Below are 17,115 nucleotides of genomic sequence, written 5' to 3'. Positions count from 1 at the left end.
AAACTCAAGTGTATTGCAGTTGTAGGCCCTGATGCTCCACTTTACTCTGGTTAGGTGGACCTTTGCATCTATGGAGAGCGTAATTGATGTCAGCAGGGCTCTGCACAGAAGTAGTAGTCTCAGTAGTGGGTCAAATTGCAGGATTGTGGCCTTATTACCACTGGCTCTACATTATCCCTTATTATGTAAGATAGCTAATAGTTATATTCTAAAGCCTTTCAGTAGAACTGTGATAGTGTAACTTTTCAAATAGGATAAAGCTGGGTGATGGGCAATAAATTAAATTAGAATCAAGATGAGACCATCAAGCCTTGCCACTTCAAGTTGAATTGCTTTGTTAAAATCTGAAAGGAAAAAGCCTTTTGAGTTCACATAGCTACCTCAACTCTTTAACATATAGATAGTAAAATGCCATTAGTGGCAGGCTTCTAGAGCCTTTGAGTCTTTCAGTAACGACAAGAGGTGCATATCATGGCACACTACATCCCAGTTAGGTAGTGGGTAAAAGCTTCAATTGGGATTACAATAAAATGAGATTACTCAGAGGAAGTGCAGCACATCAAATTGAATTGAACTGCTAGAGCTGAAAGGCATCCTCTTCATGCATTCAGCTAATTTTTTTGCCAGCTGGTTATTTCTCTGTTAACCAAATAGTTGACACTCATGTAGTTATCTCAAGCTTTAAAGCGTAGGAGATACTGGGATAACCAATCAAGTGAAAAATACTTTTAATAGTAATGTTAATTCCGGTGGGTCCTGAGGTGTTTTACTCACTATAAGCAGGTTATAAAGGGCAATAACAATTACTTGACTTGCATTTCAGAGGCAGCCACCTTGAGAGTGGAATGTGGCACTTTTCAGACTGTACTGTAACATTAGACATTGCTGTGGGATGAGTAGCATAAATACAGTACATTATGAGGATTACCTAGGCTGGAATTTCACTGACTAGATACGATTTAACACTTACATTCATACAACTAGCGCAGTAGGATCCTCAGGGTAGAATTGATCACCCTTAAGTTTCTAAAAGTTAGACATCTAAATCTGTGCCAGGTACCCAGAGTTTCTCATGGAGGCACTGGAGAGAAGTACATCTCTTCAGAGGACAGGGCATCTCATCTGCAGAAACGTGTGCAGAGGATACATTGGATGAGTCACTCTCTGGAGATGCCTGTTTCGCCCCATGACTATTGATGGTTGATCAACACTGGTTCAGTTGTCTAAATTTGAGATGCACAAATTTAAGAGGGATGAATCTTCATCCTTGTGATCATAAATGGGTTCTCGGTTTGTAATCAGAGGCAAAGACAGTGATTCCAGCCTTACGCTCTAGACTGGCATGGTAACAAATCTATTATCAGACTATTTATGTTTCCTGCATTAACCATTGTGGATGAGTTGGTAGAATCTAGTGGTCCTCCGCAATGGTGTCATTAACTACAACAGATTATGAACAGAGCAAGACTGAAGTATATGGTAAACCTTCCTACAGTTTGCATTATTTTCAAAGAATAGCAATGTCACAAAATACTCCTGCATTTTGTCCTGTTGGAATATTAGCTGATAGGTAAAGACTGCCAGGGATAATTTGCAATTTTGGTAATGGTTGCCCAGCAATGAGAGGTACTTGTGATGCAGGGCTTTGGATTACTTGGCATTAACCTGAACTGCCTTTTAGTCTGTAGGGATAACCTTCAAAATATATGGGGGAGAAATATCTTCCATAACATGTTTTTCTGCAATTTTTTTGAATTGTTCTTGTCTGGAAAGTTTAATCTTTAATGACCTAGAGATGACTCATAAATCATCTTTTATGTATATATTTATAGGTTCTGCAAACATTTTTATCCATGGCTCAGAGCAGCATAATTCCCTGACTTCTGAAATACATTTCCTGAGGAAGCAAAATCAAGTTCTGAATGCAATGCTAGCAAAAGGATCCAGAGGTAAAAATGTAAAACTGTGCTTTACAGGAGTAGACTGCAACTCATTCCAGATCAGAAAACCATAAAATATTAACAGTCCGTTCATTAAACTGGCTTAACCATTCTTCCCACCCCTGAAATTCTATGCTCAACTGTAAGCATTCAAACTGGGGTTAATAATAATAAAGGAGTAGCAGTAATGCTCCTTCTTTCTGTATATTTGTAGCATTTTCCATTTGATATTTACTTTCATTTCTCCGTTCTTCTTTTTGCATTCCTTTCTTTTTATACATTCTTTTTCCTCTTCCCCCTGTGCCTTTTGTTACCATTTTCTTGCTCCTTTTTCCCCATGCTTCCATACTGAAGCCCTCATAAGAAAAAAAAGAAAAAAAGCCCTAGAATAGTGTTATTGCTGAAAACAAAACCATGCAGTACAGAAGAGTTTCAAAGGGGAGCAAACTAATTATACTTAGGTTCCGAAATCTGCTACAGAGGCTTGACTGAACAGGCCAAGTCATCTTTTTTGAAACACTTCAGAAGAGAACAGAACTGAGGGAATCCATTTGGAAGTATTTGTAATCTCTTGAGATTAATTTTAAACTTTTGTCATTCTCACAGCTGTGAAGAGAGAATCTTAAAGTCTTCCCTCTTCTTTTCCCCCAAGAAAACCAACAACTTGCCAACTAGGTCTTAAAAGCAGCTTAAGCCATAATTAGGTTATAAGTCTCCATATTTTCAGACTATGTAAAAGCACTGGTGCTTCTTCCAGAGTCATGTATTCTCTGATCTGTTCTGGTGCATCTTTGGCCTATCAGTTTGTTCAAGTTCTACTTTTTTAATTAATATATTCACACTTTTGTTTGTTGAATACTATCCTTCTGACCAAATTCCAAGAGGTGTTGGGGGCATTTGGCATATAAGGCTGTACATAGGTTTTTACTGGGACTTTGTAAATCCTGGGGGTTAAATGTTCCACGTTACAGAAAATGCACCTAGCAAAAATCATTAGAAAATTGAAATACTGAAATATTAAAACTCACAAGAGCAGCTGTTATTTTCTGACAGTCTCTGAAAAAGCTGGTTTTGTTAAAAGGCGTAGCTTTAGTAGGTTGTGGGGATTGCAAATATCTTGTGTTTCTTTTTCTTTCAGATAAACAGAAGGAAAATGAGAAGTTAAGAGAATCTCTTTCTAAAAAGAATGCAATCATTGAGCATCTTCATGAGGATTATGAATGCATCAAGAAAGAAAATGAAAGGTTGCAAAAACAAATTGGCCAAAAGGAAGATGAAACCAGATATCTGACATGTCAAATTTACAGCAGTCGTAATGAATTAAACAGGTATTGATTCTGTCCACATTTAGACATTCATTTAGAGAAGAAAACTGTCAATGTGACAAGCATGTGTTTAGCCATAGCCATTAACATTAATGAGGTACACAGATATATTCAAAAGGCAAGGGAAAAATTACAGAGGAAAAGGGAATGGATTTTAGATTTTGAAACAAAATGTAAGAATTTAACTTTTAACTTAGCTGTTTATTGGGACTTAACAGGTTGCAAACAGAAATTAATGTAAAGCAACGTCAGCTCTCCGAGAATGAGAAGTTACTGCAGTCACTTAGAACGGAGATCAAGGTTTATGAAAAGTTGGAAGAAGCAAGAAGGAAGAGGACAGGTATAAATGTACAATTGTTTCTACACCTGTAGCCCTTGCAACCCTTCCCTCTCTGAATATGATCTTGTCAAAGGACAGTAAGGCTATGTCACTATTTCTTTGTTCCTGCTTGTCTGCTATGCAAAGTAGAACTGACAACTTGATGATAAAATGCTACTTTTTACTTAGTAAGGAGTGTAACTGCGAGGTTGAGATGTGTCCTATGTTCTGACTAGGCACACCTGAGTTTCCTTTATCTTTTTAGCTAAGCTAAAACCAAATATTGAAGATTCAGCGGCTCAGGCTGGATAAGCTTCATGGGAGCTTAGATATTTACTTGTCATCTAAATACATGCTGCTGCATTCTCACAGGTAGTGCTTACTCGGGTAGCTTGTGCTTTCTGTTGTCTGAATATGAGGGTAGTGTCTTCTCCCTAGGGCTGGGGAGAAGCGCTGGCACTGCTTTCTGAACGAGACGTTTAATAATTTCCTGTCCACTTGTCTGTCACTAAAGGTGAGGGGTAGGAATGAGACATTTTAATGAGTTCTTCCCACCCCTTTTAAGGAATCTATACCACCACATAGTTGTTGGTATGGCTAGGTAAAAAAGTGGAATGCTGTTCATTGCTGCATACTTGTTTCGGGATGCAGCAAATTTCCCATTGGAAGTTCTTGTAAAAGTTGATTCCCCCCACCTGCCCCTTCCTGCTCCTTTGAGTAACATGCCCTGCCGTCACTGTATTTCATGCCTAGCTGCAGCAGAAGAGCCCTGTTGGCATAAGGCTTTAAGCCAAAAGTGGCTCAGGGATGGAAGTAAGTCTCCCTGCAGAACTGGTAATGTAGTTAGAGAGTAGCTGCACCCTCTCATGCAGTTGAGCCCCTTCCCACTGTCTGGAGAACAGTTTGATTTCAGCATGAAAGAATACATGGAATTATTTGTGTACTGACCTCCTTCTATGAAGAGACGAACACAGCCCTTGCTTTTTTCAGGTTCAGATTTGTTCCTCTGGTTGCCAGGTGATCACTATTTTCTTTTTTCTTCTGTGTATAAAATTAAACTCCCAATTCTACTCCATCCCTCCTCCACGCTCCAAGATTACCCATTCCTTTTTCTTTCCCTAGACTGTGCATTAATGCACTTCAAATTTTGTAAATCCTCTTCATTCTCTTTTTATATTTTTTTCCTTTTGGCATAAGACTTATTGGCTTTTATGGACAAAGTGAAAAATAATTTTCAGCCCTTTAAATCTTTCAAGGGTAGAAGCAATTAAGACATGCTTTTTTGTCAAACCATTATCTTAATGCTGCTTGTAGTTAATTCTTAATATTGAGGATAACGCTGGCTATAATTTACTTGCTCAGCATTCTGATAATGGCTAATGTTATTTTAATTGTTAAAGATGTTAAGTGTTTCTTTTGAAATTGTCTCAGATCCCAGATGTGATGCATCAGAAGAATTCCGAAAAGATCAGAATAATCCACTTGACTTACATGAACTATTGACTGAAATACAGAGTTTGCGAGTGCAGCTTGAAAGAACCATAGAGACAAACAAGTCTTTGCATGAAAAATTAGAGGAACAGCTTTCAAAAGAAAAGAGAGAGGAAGTGGGATCAGTGTCGGCTGTAAATATCAACTATCTTTTCAAACAAGAATCTCAGCATTACGCAGGAATGAATGGTACTGTGCCATACGTGCTTTTGTTATACTGTAGAACCTGTGCCTTGTTCTTTAAAGATGCTCTTAAAGCCTTATACAGCATCAACTGTACATTTGGGAGCTGCCTATCAGCCTTTCAGCTCCCTTTCCTGTTAGAGCTATTAGTGCACGGGGAGGTGAAATGCATACTGCACTGTCTTACAGCCTCTAACTGTCACTTCCTTTTCATTCAAGAAAAGCATTTGCAGACAGTCTCTGGGATGGAAAGATGCCTACATTAAATTGCGATAAATTTTGCTTACCCGGGGGTTCTTTTTTTTAATGCAGAGCTCTATAGTGTGTGCTAAGGGTGAGTATGTATTACTCAAGATTTATCAATAAGTGCACTAAATGGCCTTTGTATAAATCAGTTGTCCCCTTTTTGCCCTTGAAGAATATCTTACCTTTATTTCGATCACTGTTAAGTGATACTGTTCTAGCAAATCAGGGAAAATATAGTGTTTACACTCAGGGTTAGATTATTGTCCCATATGGAGGTACATGGGATACAGAGGGCACAAGAATGTTCTTTCTTGCTGCTAAAGTACTCTGCATAGTAACAGCTTTCCATACTTCCAGCATAAAGCCACCTCTCCTACTGCCTGTACAGGTATACATCGTGTTATGGGAACCAATAATAATGAGGCTTTTTGGGTCCATACACTTCACCCAAACATGCCTACCTAAATCTTACGCACCACACAGAGCAAGCAGCCCCAGCCAGAGAATTAGTATGAGAGCTCGTGAGACACAACAGGGTTTTTTACCACCTTACTTCGTTTGTGAGTCCATCATGTCCAATCAGAATTGTACTTCAGAGGAAATACATAATGAGCATAACTCTGCGCCACCCTGCACAAGTAAGAAAGATGCTGAATGTAGCAAATAATGTTTATGGGTTGCTACCATTCTCTGTGCGCTTTATACTTGAACACTAAATTACAGTCATGTGCTCCACATGGGGATGGTTCCTTAGGGCCAGTCACGATCAGGTAGGTGTGGAACAGCTTTGTGGGGAACCTATATCACCAGTGTCCCCAGGTTGCATTAGTTCCCAGTTAGTTTCTAGATAGAATCCTAGATGTTGCTTTTGACCTGCATCAGGTAGAGTAGATGGGAGCTGGAAAAGCTTGTTATTTCTTTAAGAAAATGGTAAATAGTGTTATAATAGCTTTGATATGGACCAGAAAGACTCCTTGGAATGTCAACAGCTGAATTTGTTAGCTTTTTAGATGTACTGTGATTGGTCTTTACTCGTAGGTACGTAGGGAATTTGGAAGGTCTGGGGATATACAATCTATACAATCTTTAGTATGGTATAGCCTTGGAGAGTGTCATACTTTTTGTGGAGTTAATGGGAAGCTTGCGTTTGTTGATTAAAATATCTTTATCAGGATATATTTTAGATTTGCTGACCATGACTTGATTTTGGGAGTTATCTAGAACTTTGGATAGATGGTAAAAAGATAAACATAGGTAAATACTGGTAGATACATGGCGTGGTACTGGGAAATTAGCTGTGTTTCCCTGCTTCCTGAATCCAAGTTTAGCATCAGCAAAAAAGAAAAAGGAACAGAAGTAGGGCTAGGAAGTTTTTTTTAATGCATGTTAACTTCTACTGATATACTCTTCCTTGTCCCATTTTTATGTATAGAAAATCTTTGCAAATGCCCTGCTGCCAGCAGAAACACTTGTGAGCTGCAGAAGCATGGACATTGCATTTCGCTAGCAAAAACAGGTACATCCAAAAGTATTTTAAATGGGCATGTTATCTGTATCCCAGACTTGCTGTTTAAGAGAAGTGTAGTGTCAATTAGTTCTGCATGTAAGAATAAAAAAAATTAAACTGTTTTTCTGTCCCAGGTATGCACTCTGCCTCTAAAGACAGTTTAGACAGTAATTCACACTGCAGTAGCACTTCATCTTCCAGTATGGCATGTACCCCTCGTCTTGTGCCTGGACATCGCATGTGGGCAGACAAAAACGGGCGCCACGTTCTTGGCTTGATTGAGGATTATAATGCTCTACGGAAACAGATTTCAGAAGGGCAACAGGTCTTAGCAGAAATGGAGATTTCTTTAAGAGAGGTCACTGGTACGAAACTGCAGGAGCCTGGAATAAAGGTAAACAGTGAAAGCTGTTAAAGGATGGTGAATTTTACCTAGAGGTGCAAAACGTATAGGTTACAAAAGCAAAGAACTAGGTTAATGGTGCAGCAGGCACCATTAACTGAATAACTCTGTCAGGACACCTCAACCTTGACAGCGCAAGTCTCATCTAGATGTAGGCACCTGTCTGTGATTCTGGGTTAATGAGGCTACGGATAAATTAGTTAATTCTGGTCCTTTAACAAGCAGTCTCACTTTTACTTGCTACTTCCTTTTACTATGGAAATAGGTGATTGTTACACTGGAAACAATAAATAGCCAAACAAAACCAACAACAAAACCCAGATGAAACTCTAAAATGCTTTAGAAAGGGCTTAAACTAGGGGTATGTATCAGTAACCTAGGGATAAAAATAATTTGGGAGATTTTCTTGTAATGAAGGCTTGGTATAAACGCAGGAAATATGAGACAGTTAAAAGAAATCTGATATACAGCTGATAAACTTCCCCACTTACTTGTATTCAGCCCTTTAGTAACACCAAGTGATAATTGTACGTTAATGATTGATATATGCTAATGAGGGTTGTTTCATATTAGGGAAGCTTTTTAATATTTTTCCACTTTCTGGTATCAGTTGAACACTTTAGCAATATCAGTAGCTAGTCTAGAAACTTGAATATCTCATTATTGATCAAATATTGTCTTCTAAGACATAGTGTATCATCCTTTCTGCATCAAGTGTGACACAGTGATACCAAGTCACGGTGTTCTTGCTGTAGTCTTAAACGTAATAATTCCTAAACAAATAAAATGTTTGCTTTGTATTGAATAATGTCAATCCTTTTCCTGTAGAATCACGAGAACTACTAGTGTTTACTTACGCTAATGTTTTCTTATTTAATATTGTCAATGTCTGGATACACTTAATGATAGCATATTTGGGGTGGATTGAATAAGACAAATCTACCTACAAGCTTCAACCAAAGGGAAGGAACAATCTGTACATGTACATGTCTGTGGCAGCTAATAAGGAACTGAGAAACTTAAAGCGCAACAGGAAAGGCTTGGATCAGGCATTTCTAGAACATGCCAGTGGTAAAAATAATGAAACACTGGAATGGAGGGTGCTCAGACACACTGTTACTGGAGGCCCTTTTAAGAACCAATTATGTGAATGTTTGAAAAATTACATGTAATGCTTTCCTGCCTTGGAGTGGGAAAGCAAAGTAGATGAGTAAGGAAGGTCCTTTTCACCCCTATGATTTTATGATAATGTAAATGTTGTAAAAAACATGCTTACTGCTCTTCAAAAAACAGAAGGTCTTAAGTAGCATTAATTTATCCAAGCAGTTATTTTTCTAGTTATAATTAGTAAAGCTATTGAAGATGCAGTCTTCAACAATTCCAAAATTCTTTTTGTGGTATCATATGTGTGCTCACACATTAAAATGATGTCTGAATGACACTTAAGACTCTCTGAAGTATCATATATTTTCAAATGGCCTAGTTAAGATACTGATTAAGACTGAAAAAGTAATCTCTCTAAGTTTTTAACTTGTTTTGTTGGTGTAAAGATAAAAGCAGTAAGTTTCACAATTTGCAGTTTCCTATCAAGCTTTACATCACTGAAGTTTCAGACTACTTAGCAAATGGGATATTTTATGTGACAGAAGGATTCTGGTTAGATAACAATGCTAAATAAGTATTCAAATGATATGCTGCATGGGGCAGGAACTGTGAATGCTTTTCTTTCATTACCCTTCCCCCTTCTGTATCACCATTGCTTTGGTAATTCATTTGCTCCCCTTGCATTCTTTCCCTCCTTTATTTCACATTTATGCAATTTTTTCAATTTGGTTTTCTCATCTGTCAGCAGAGGAAAACATTTTATGTGTGTCCTGATAGTTATTTTAGCATTAAATGGAACAGTTTAAAGGGTCTGCTAAGGAAGAAACGTCTATATTGCTTAAATTGATGTCTGTAATCATTTGACTTTCAAATAACATGACATGAAATACAAATGGAGAAAGAAGAGAGTTGCCAACTATTACAACGTGGCATAGCAAATCTAGTAAATATAATCTATTATTAATCATGGTTATTGATTAGGATAAATCCCCTCCCTCCCTGAAATTCTCAGATAATGCATAATTCAGCAGTCTTTGTAAACTAACAAATTAGCTTTTGTGGCACACAATAGCTGTGTACATCATCATAAATATGAAATCATACCAACTGGATTTAAACCATTAATTAAGATTACATTTTCATAATGTTTTAAGCATAAAATGTAACATGTCTCTAATCCTATGATACAGGTACCAGACCAGGCATCACTGCATAGCTTTTCCACAAATATTCACACAGTACAGCAGATTTTAGAAGAGGCTGCACGTTTACTGAAACTTCTCTGGAGAGTTTCCCTTCCACTGAAAGCTGTGCATGGTACTACTCATGGGACTCAGGTATTGTTATGTTTCATTTTGCGTTTTTTGGATTGGGTTTTTTGGTGGTTTTTTTCAGCTGTTGTAACATGTTGGGGAAAATGCATCAGTTAGTTAGGAACATGTCATTTGGGAAAATCTTTTGAAAATCATGAGCCCAGCATGCCCGGTCTCTGGACACATGGATTTAGTCAGCTCTCATCACTGAAGGCTAAGGCTGAATGTATGCTGGCTTTCTAGCTTGATCATATTGTATACTGAGGTGTTTTTTTATAAATACTTTATATTAAAGATGTAATCTGTAACCCTGTTACATGATATTCAGGAAACCTAGGCAGGTGGTGAATGTTCCATTTCAACAAGAAAAGGTTTGGACTCCCTGTTACAGAACCAAATTCAATTGGATTATGTATATACTAGTAACAACAGAAACTTCAGCAACTTTGATGTAATCTGAACTGCATTTTCCTTTTACGTTTTTGATGCCTAAGCTGTAAAATAGGATGCTTTTTTAAAAGTGTGACAAAACCCCGAGACAAATTTTATAACGTTTTAACTAAAAAGGATTGCACTATGCAAATGAATGAAAGTAAACTGAATGAGGAATGAGTTATCTATACTGTCATAATACCACCACTCAGTAATGAAACTGTTTCAAACTCTGGCTTTAAAATAAATCTAAAGTATTTTCACTGAGGTTTTTGTATGTGTTTCTTAAGGGAAGCAGGATATTGCTGAAAAAAACCTCCCAAACTTTAGGAGAGTAAACATTTTATATATAATTTTAATAACATTTTTTGATGTTATTTTCTAGCATCCTTAAATGTGTAAAATCACAAAAGCAGTAAGAATGAACTGTGCTGTCTAATATATTCACTGATGTTTCAGCTCCATATTTGGGATGTCTTGACAAGTGTGTATACATCCACTTTTATCCTTATGTGTATAATCAATATAGAGAGCTGTATGTTGGCCTGGATTGCAGTATCTGAACATATCTTAACGTGCGCGGCTTTCAGTATGTCGGTGATGCATCTAATGCTTTACTGTCAGACTGACCTAAACCTTCTTGATCTGGATCAATCACTTCTGAAAATCTGGCCTTAATGTGTGTGGGATCTGACTTCCCAGGACTGCACCTAATTAGAGCCTAATAGAATCTTTTCTAGAGTTCCTTATCCAGCATCCTGAGATCTTAAGGATATTAGATTGTTTCTGATGTCTTAAATGCAGTATATGAAAGAATGTCTCTTGAAGCTTGATTCTAAAAGATACTGAACATTCACTGCCTTCTCTTCAGCCCCACAGGAGTTGTGAGTAATCAGTTCTTCTGAAGAGCTAAATGCTAGGGGTGAATTCCAGGAGATGATACTATTATTTAACAAGTGGCACAACAAGAAAAAAAAAATGTACAAGCTTAAGTTTGCATGAGGATCCAGATCAGTGATACTGGCAGACTATGTCAGGGCTACTCATAGTGCTGTTTTACAAGATACTAACCATAACTTGGTTGGAATTGGTGGTGAAAACTGAACCTTAAATAATGATACTGTCAAATAATTTTGCAATAAAACTGTTCTGGTCATTTGTACAATGCCTTTTAGCCCTTTGATAAAGGCAGCATCAGCTATTAACAGAACACTGGAGAAGGAAGCTGGAAGTTCAGAACCTGGCAGACAGGATCCTTGCTGATCCCATAGCACTGGCCTCCCTTGTATTTTTTAGTGGGGCGGGGGGGGGGTTGGAAGAAGAGAGGAATGGAAGTTTAAAACCAAAAATAGGTACTTTTCTCAGACTAGCAGAAAAATTAATTGCACTAAAAGCCAGCAAAGAATTGTAGTTGTCTGTTGGCAGATGTCATAGAAGCATATGTCACTGGGGATGTGAATGTGGAAGGACAGGCTCAGTGACGTTTTATTCCTTTAAGTTGTTCATACTCTAAGGAAGCTTGAGGGCTCTTGTATGAAAGTATTTAGCAATTCACAGTGTACAAAGTACTTGTATATAATACCTTAATATAATATTTTCTTCTTTTAATTTAGGATGAAGGAATGAAAGCAGAAATACTTAGATTACATAAGAAACTGTCCGAGCAAGAGAAGAAGTTACATAGCACAGTGAAACGCTTGCACTCCACAAACCAGCTGAAGGAAAATATGGAGAAAGTCATCATTGACCAGTGTAAGTGTATGCTTTATTACCGGTTCTTATTTTATTTTTGTAGTCTGTGGCTACCTCTAAAATTGGAGAAACAACAAAATGAATATAGACATGTATATTTTTTTCTTAACAAAAAAAAAAAAAAATCTGTCCTTACCTTCTCTTAAGAGGCAGGACTAAATGACTCATTCATGTATGCTGGAATGGCACTTGTGTTATCAGTAATTCATCTAGACTGTAAAATGTTACATATCATACGATGTTATGAAAATGGCCATAATACTGTAAGTTACTCAAGTCATTTAAATGCAATGTAGAGGAATAAATGCTATTTTGCTCCATAGCCTGTAATTTTTATATCTAAGGTACATGTATCTTCCGCCTGCAGATGATTATTTTTTTTAAGCATTTATAGGATGTTTTTTGGTCACTTCTTTCAGAATTGTTGTATTAAACGATGTACAAGTTATTTGTATTAAATCCAAAATTATGTTTTCTATAGGATTTAAAGTTAAATAGCTCAGTTTAGGGTTGTCATATAAAAATCAAAGCTATTCTGTCTGTCCTAATAATATCCCTGGGGTAGATTTACTGGTTTAGTTTGGTCAGTTCCTAGTTCCAGTGACATCTCAGACATACTGGATAATTTCAGTAGGGCTGAGCAGAATATAAATCAACAGAGATTTTACCCTTGGGACCAGAATGTTATGCCCACAGCCATTCTACCCACCCATACTTTCAAAAAGAAAAAAACAGTACATCTACCCCTTATTTTGCTCACTCCTTTTCAGGGCATTCAACCTCATCTGAACTAGGTCCTGATAAAATGAAGCCTGCATTTTCTGAAATCTCCTTCATGCAAAGTACTGCCTGGCTAGCAGCAGCTTTGCTGTTAGTGTCACGTCCTCTAAATTCTCTTCATGTACTGAATTGAATATTTTTGATTTAGAAAAATCTAGTTTGCCAGGTGAAATGAATTTACTAGCTGAGTTCTTTATGAGCAGAGAGCACTCTGCTACACAGAAAGACCTAGATATGATTTTCTGTAAGTTTCATTGATTATGGGAATTATGGATGTCAAGTTACCTTTGCCTTAAAGAGCAATTTCAGAAATGTTTCTAAATTGCATCCGTACACAAATTCCTGACCAAGCATGCAACAAAACTGGTGGATCATATGAAGCTGCTGGATTTTGTTAGGATGCTTACACTTGTTTTTGATATTTCTTCCTTTCTCCTTTTGCTAGTAAGAAAGCAAAGGCATCGCAGTAGGTGACCTTGCCTGCCTTCATTCTCCAAACATCCTGTTAGCTGGCCACTCCACTGAGGATATTCAGGTTCCCTCTGTTATTTAGTTGAGCATTCCTAAATATATTTAGAGGCAGAGACTGGAACATTCTTGTGGCTCAGAGTCTTCTATGTGCTTTCTCTGGCAAGTGAACTCATTGCTTATAAACCTCATCTGAACCTCTGAACATGTAACAATGCAGTGCCAAATTGCAGTAATCTGCCAAGGGTATAATTATCTCATGACAGCTATACCCTTGGAGTTGTTGGGTTCTTATTATTGTAATGAAAAATCTTTATTATGGCTAAATTGTTTATTTTTGAGGCTGGAATATTAAATTGGTACTTGTGAATGGTATTTTTCAGCAGTTATGGAGCTGACAGAGATTAGAGAATCACATATTTAACCTGACATTTCTAAGTACCAGTTTTGTTTAGAAGCATCCCCTCCTCCGTTCACAGGTCTCATGCTGTCCCCACAGAGGCAAACTAGCTGGATCAATAGAGAAAACTTGGAACCCTTCAGAACAAGTCACTGACATGATTTCCCCTAAGCATATATAGGTTGCTTTGTCCTTGAACTGCCGGAGGAGCTGGCTGACTTCTTTTGCCATCTGTCCTTTTCCCAGCCCATCGTCCCCCCCAGCCTCTCCACTGCACAATTTTTCTCCCCCTTCTGCTAACTGCCCCCTCTTCGCCCCGGCCCAAGTAGGCTACCTAGTAGATCAAATTGTAGTTAGTGCATGCACCATCTCACCTTAAAATTAACAGAAAGTCTTCCTTTGATGACTTAGGTCAAGGCAACCAGGTCATCAGTATCGCAGGGGGCTGTTCATACCTGTCATGTTAAACGTAGTGATGAGCTATGTGTGTTTTCACATGTATCGTTCTTGTTACGACAGAAAAACTTTAAAAACACTTCCCTGATGGTTTGATATGAAAAGCAGATTATGTGCTACACAGAACATAGGGCCAGGGGTGGGAAGTGGCATTCTAGTGCTGGCGCTGCTGTGGTCCTGAGCGAACGGTTCTGCTCGTCCCTAACTCTCTCCGCTGGTACAGCGTTGCCCCTTAATCTTGGGTTGTTGCAGGTGGAGGTTTGTGTATCAGCCTGAGCTGCTGAACAGGGCTCAGGCCGGGGAGTAACAGTTCTGGATTTGGTAAGAAAGAAAGTTGAAGTGGTGGTGGTGGGGTCTGTATGATTGCCTGGTCGCTGCCTGTCTTGTAGATGTGAGTTCATACATTATTTAGTATGTGGTCATAAGACTTGAATACAGGGAATAGAGAAAGACTGTGCAGTATTCTTTTTAATCTCCTCTTTCTTTTCAGTGGTTTTAACTCATGATGTCTTAAAGAAGGCTAGAGGAAACCTGGAGGTAAGTAAAATTTTTGTTTGCATTTAATTCCTTGGTCTATATTCATTGGAAATATGCATTGCTGTGTCAGTAGTATTTTGCAGAATTAGTCTGATTTGCTTTAGGTTTGCTGCCTAACGAAGTCTGGGTGACAGGGGTTTAGTATGATAAATATTCTGTAATATTTGATGTTTGAATTAGAGTTTTATGACTGACCATGTAAACAGCTAAACCCTTTCCTTTCTGATGCTTTCCCTAGATTAATATTCATGTGTCATCTTCTTCCAGTAGTTTATTTTTAGCAGATCACAGTCCAATAACCTGTCTACTGAGTAAGTTCACAAAAGGCACCCTTATTTAAAGCTTGTGTATGTGTTAATAACTGGTGGTGCTTTTTGTTTAAATATAGACCTAACAGGCAAAGCTTTTGCAAACAGCTATTTGCTAATGCAGTATATTAAATTAGTTTGAGTGTTTAAGTAATCACTGTTCAGATTTGATTTCTCCCAGAAGGTTCAGACTTTACTCGCAGAAGGATGTCATACACTACGTGACTCCTAAATCCCATCCTTCTCCTCACACCACTCCATGCTGAATGATTATACATCTCCCAGCCCCTCCTTAAATTTTCCTCTAACCTTTTCTGTGAATCTCCTCTCCCTTACCCTCATCAGCAGTGCCTTCTTGAAAGCTTCCCCCTGCATCTGCTGTACTGTTGTCTCAGCCCTCTACCTGAGTTAGAAAGTGATGACATAAAAAAGTCTTTTTGCTTACAGAAGTCTTATCACTTTGATTTGAAGATCTGCTGAACACAGAAGCTCCTATTTGCAGATCCTTTTGTACCATTATGGGGTAGGGGCAAATTGTGTGCCTCTGAAGTACTGTAAAATAGTAATAATTATTGCTTTTCTAACCAGGTCCCACCGGCTGAGAATCAAAAATCACCTTCCTACACCAGCAAAAAAAGGATTCTCTGAAGGAGAAAGTTCTACTAGTAAAGACTGATCTTGTGATTGTTGTTTGCTTCTTTATGCCTTACTATTTATTGATGTAAAAATGTTTGTTCAGTTCTTTTAATGGAATCAGCCTTTGACCAAAAAACAAAAGAGAAAAAAAGAAATCTTTTGGTAAATAACTTATTTAACATTTTCTGTAATGTAAAAGATGGTTTTTAATATTTATTATAGAAGCAAGGTACTAGAGGTATTGAAGAAAAATCCAGATTTTTTTAAAGTTGGCTCATTTGAAATTTTATATTTGTACTTGTCATGTTATAAATCTATTTGTTGCTATAGTTAAACAAGTCCTGAAAAAATCAAGAATGTGGTCCACCTTCCAAACTGTATCTCTACAGCTAAGAGAATGTAGGTTAAAAAAAAAAATAATAATCTGCCAGTTGGCATTGTTTTGTAACAATGTGTGTTCAATATTTTAAAGCATTTTAAACATATCTGGAAGATTCTTCTGGAAGCTGCCTTATGCTGAGCTTTCTTATTGCCCTATTAGAAACTTAGATTGATGCTCGGTCTGAAAATGTTACTTAAAATCAGACAATTAAAATGAAAAATAATCTACAAATGTGTTTGGGTTATTTTGTTTAAAACATCAGACTTTGAGCACTTACTTACTGAACAAAGAAGCCATGTTAGAGCATTCGTTTCTTGAGTTCAGCTAAAATGAAATGAATCCAGTCCTTAGTGGCAGTGGGTGTAAGGTATCCCAGAAGTGCTTGTCATGGCTAAGTGGGGGTGTTGGAAACTTGCTTTCAGGAAGCCATAACTGAAGGGCATCTTGCTGTTGGCAAAATGTTGGTGTCATCCCCTGCCTGCCCCCTCCTTCCCGAGATCTGTACAGAGAGGACAGAAGGCCATGTGAGGAACACAGCTAAACAGTTTTGAAATCCATTTTTCTGCTAAAAACTCTGAAAAGCGTTTCTTAAATTTAAATAAGTCTTTTACTATGGGTTTATGTTGCACACTGATACATATAATAGTGGTATTTTGGCAAGGCCAGAGAACACTGGCATAAAACATGCCTACTTGTGCTCCCCTCATCCTACCTGGTGCCTTTTCAATTTTGCCTTCGGTTTGAGCTGCCTGAGCACTCGGTTTCACAGCAGAGCCGACTACCAGCAACCTGCTCTCCATGGCACAAAGTAAACTGGGGAAAATAGTTTAGTTTAACCCTAACAAGACTATAATTTAAAGTGATTTTTGGTTACAAAAGTAGACTTTATGGTGCAATCATGGCTTTAGCGAGCTAAATGAATTCCGCACAAAGTGTGATTTGCGCCCCCCCCCCCCCCAGTTGATCGTGTCCCCATTATACAAGATAACTTGTCCTTGTCATCCAAGAAGGTTACCACCAGGTCTGGCAAATCTCAGCACAGGCTTATGGTTATACTGGGTGCTTGGATGTTGCACTCTAGAGACTAACCAATGTATGATAGACTTTCACAAAAAATGAATTTGTGCTCCTTG

General features: G+C 37.9%; 1 protein-coding gene across 3 annotated transcripts in view; it reads left to right on the top strand.

Annotated features, from left to right (window-relative positions):
- The window catches only part of CDK5RAP2 (CDK5 regulatory subunit associated protein 2), an 84,141-nt gene extending 67,934 nt beyond the window's left edge, over window positions 1–16,207 (top strand). For 2 of the 3 annotated variants that reach the window (XM_069771769.1, XM_069771770.1), the window contains 10 exons: window positions 1,833–1,949; window positions 3,079–3,268; window positions 3,484–3,605; window positions 5,016–5,264; window positions 6,937–7,020; window positions 7,146–7,405; window positions 9,709–9,855; window positions 11,877–12,015; window positions 14,610–14,656; window positions 14,895–15,648. In XM_069771769.1, the coding sequence (XP_069627870.1) occupies window positions 1,833–1,949; window positions 3,079–3,268; window positions 3,484–3,605; window positions 5,016–5,264; window positions 6,937–7,020; window positions 7,146–7,405; window positions 9,709–9,855; window positions 11,877–12,015; window positions 14,610–14,656; window positions 14,895–14,996 (1,457 nt within the window). In that variant the 3' untranslated portion in view covers window positions 14,997–15,648. Of the gene's footprint in view, window positions 1–1,832; window positions 1,950–3,078; window positions 3,269–3,483; window positions 3,606–5,015; window positions 5,265–6,936; window positions 7,021–7,145; window positions 7,406–9,708; window positions 9,856–11,876; window positions 12,016–14,609; window positions 14,657–14,894 lie in introns of all 3 variants that reach the window. The other variant, XM_069771768.1, reaches the window with a different exon arrangement.
- Window positions 16,208–17,115: the final 908 nt, after the last annotated feature.

The sequence above is a fragment of the Haliaeetus albicilla genome, chromosome 26 (assembly GCF_947461875.1).
Source record: "Haliaeetus albicilla chromosome 26, bHalAlb1.1, whole genome shotgun sequence".
Taxonomy (NCBI): Eukaryota; Metazoa; Chordata; class Aves; order Accipitriformes; family Accipitridae; genus Haliaeetus; species Haliaeetus albicilla.
Note: the sequence above shows the minus strand (reverse complement) of the source record. Positions and strands in the feature narration are given on the sequence as shown.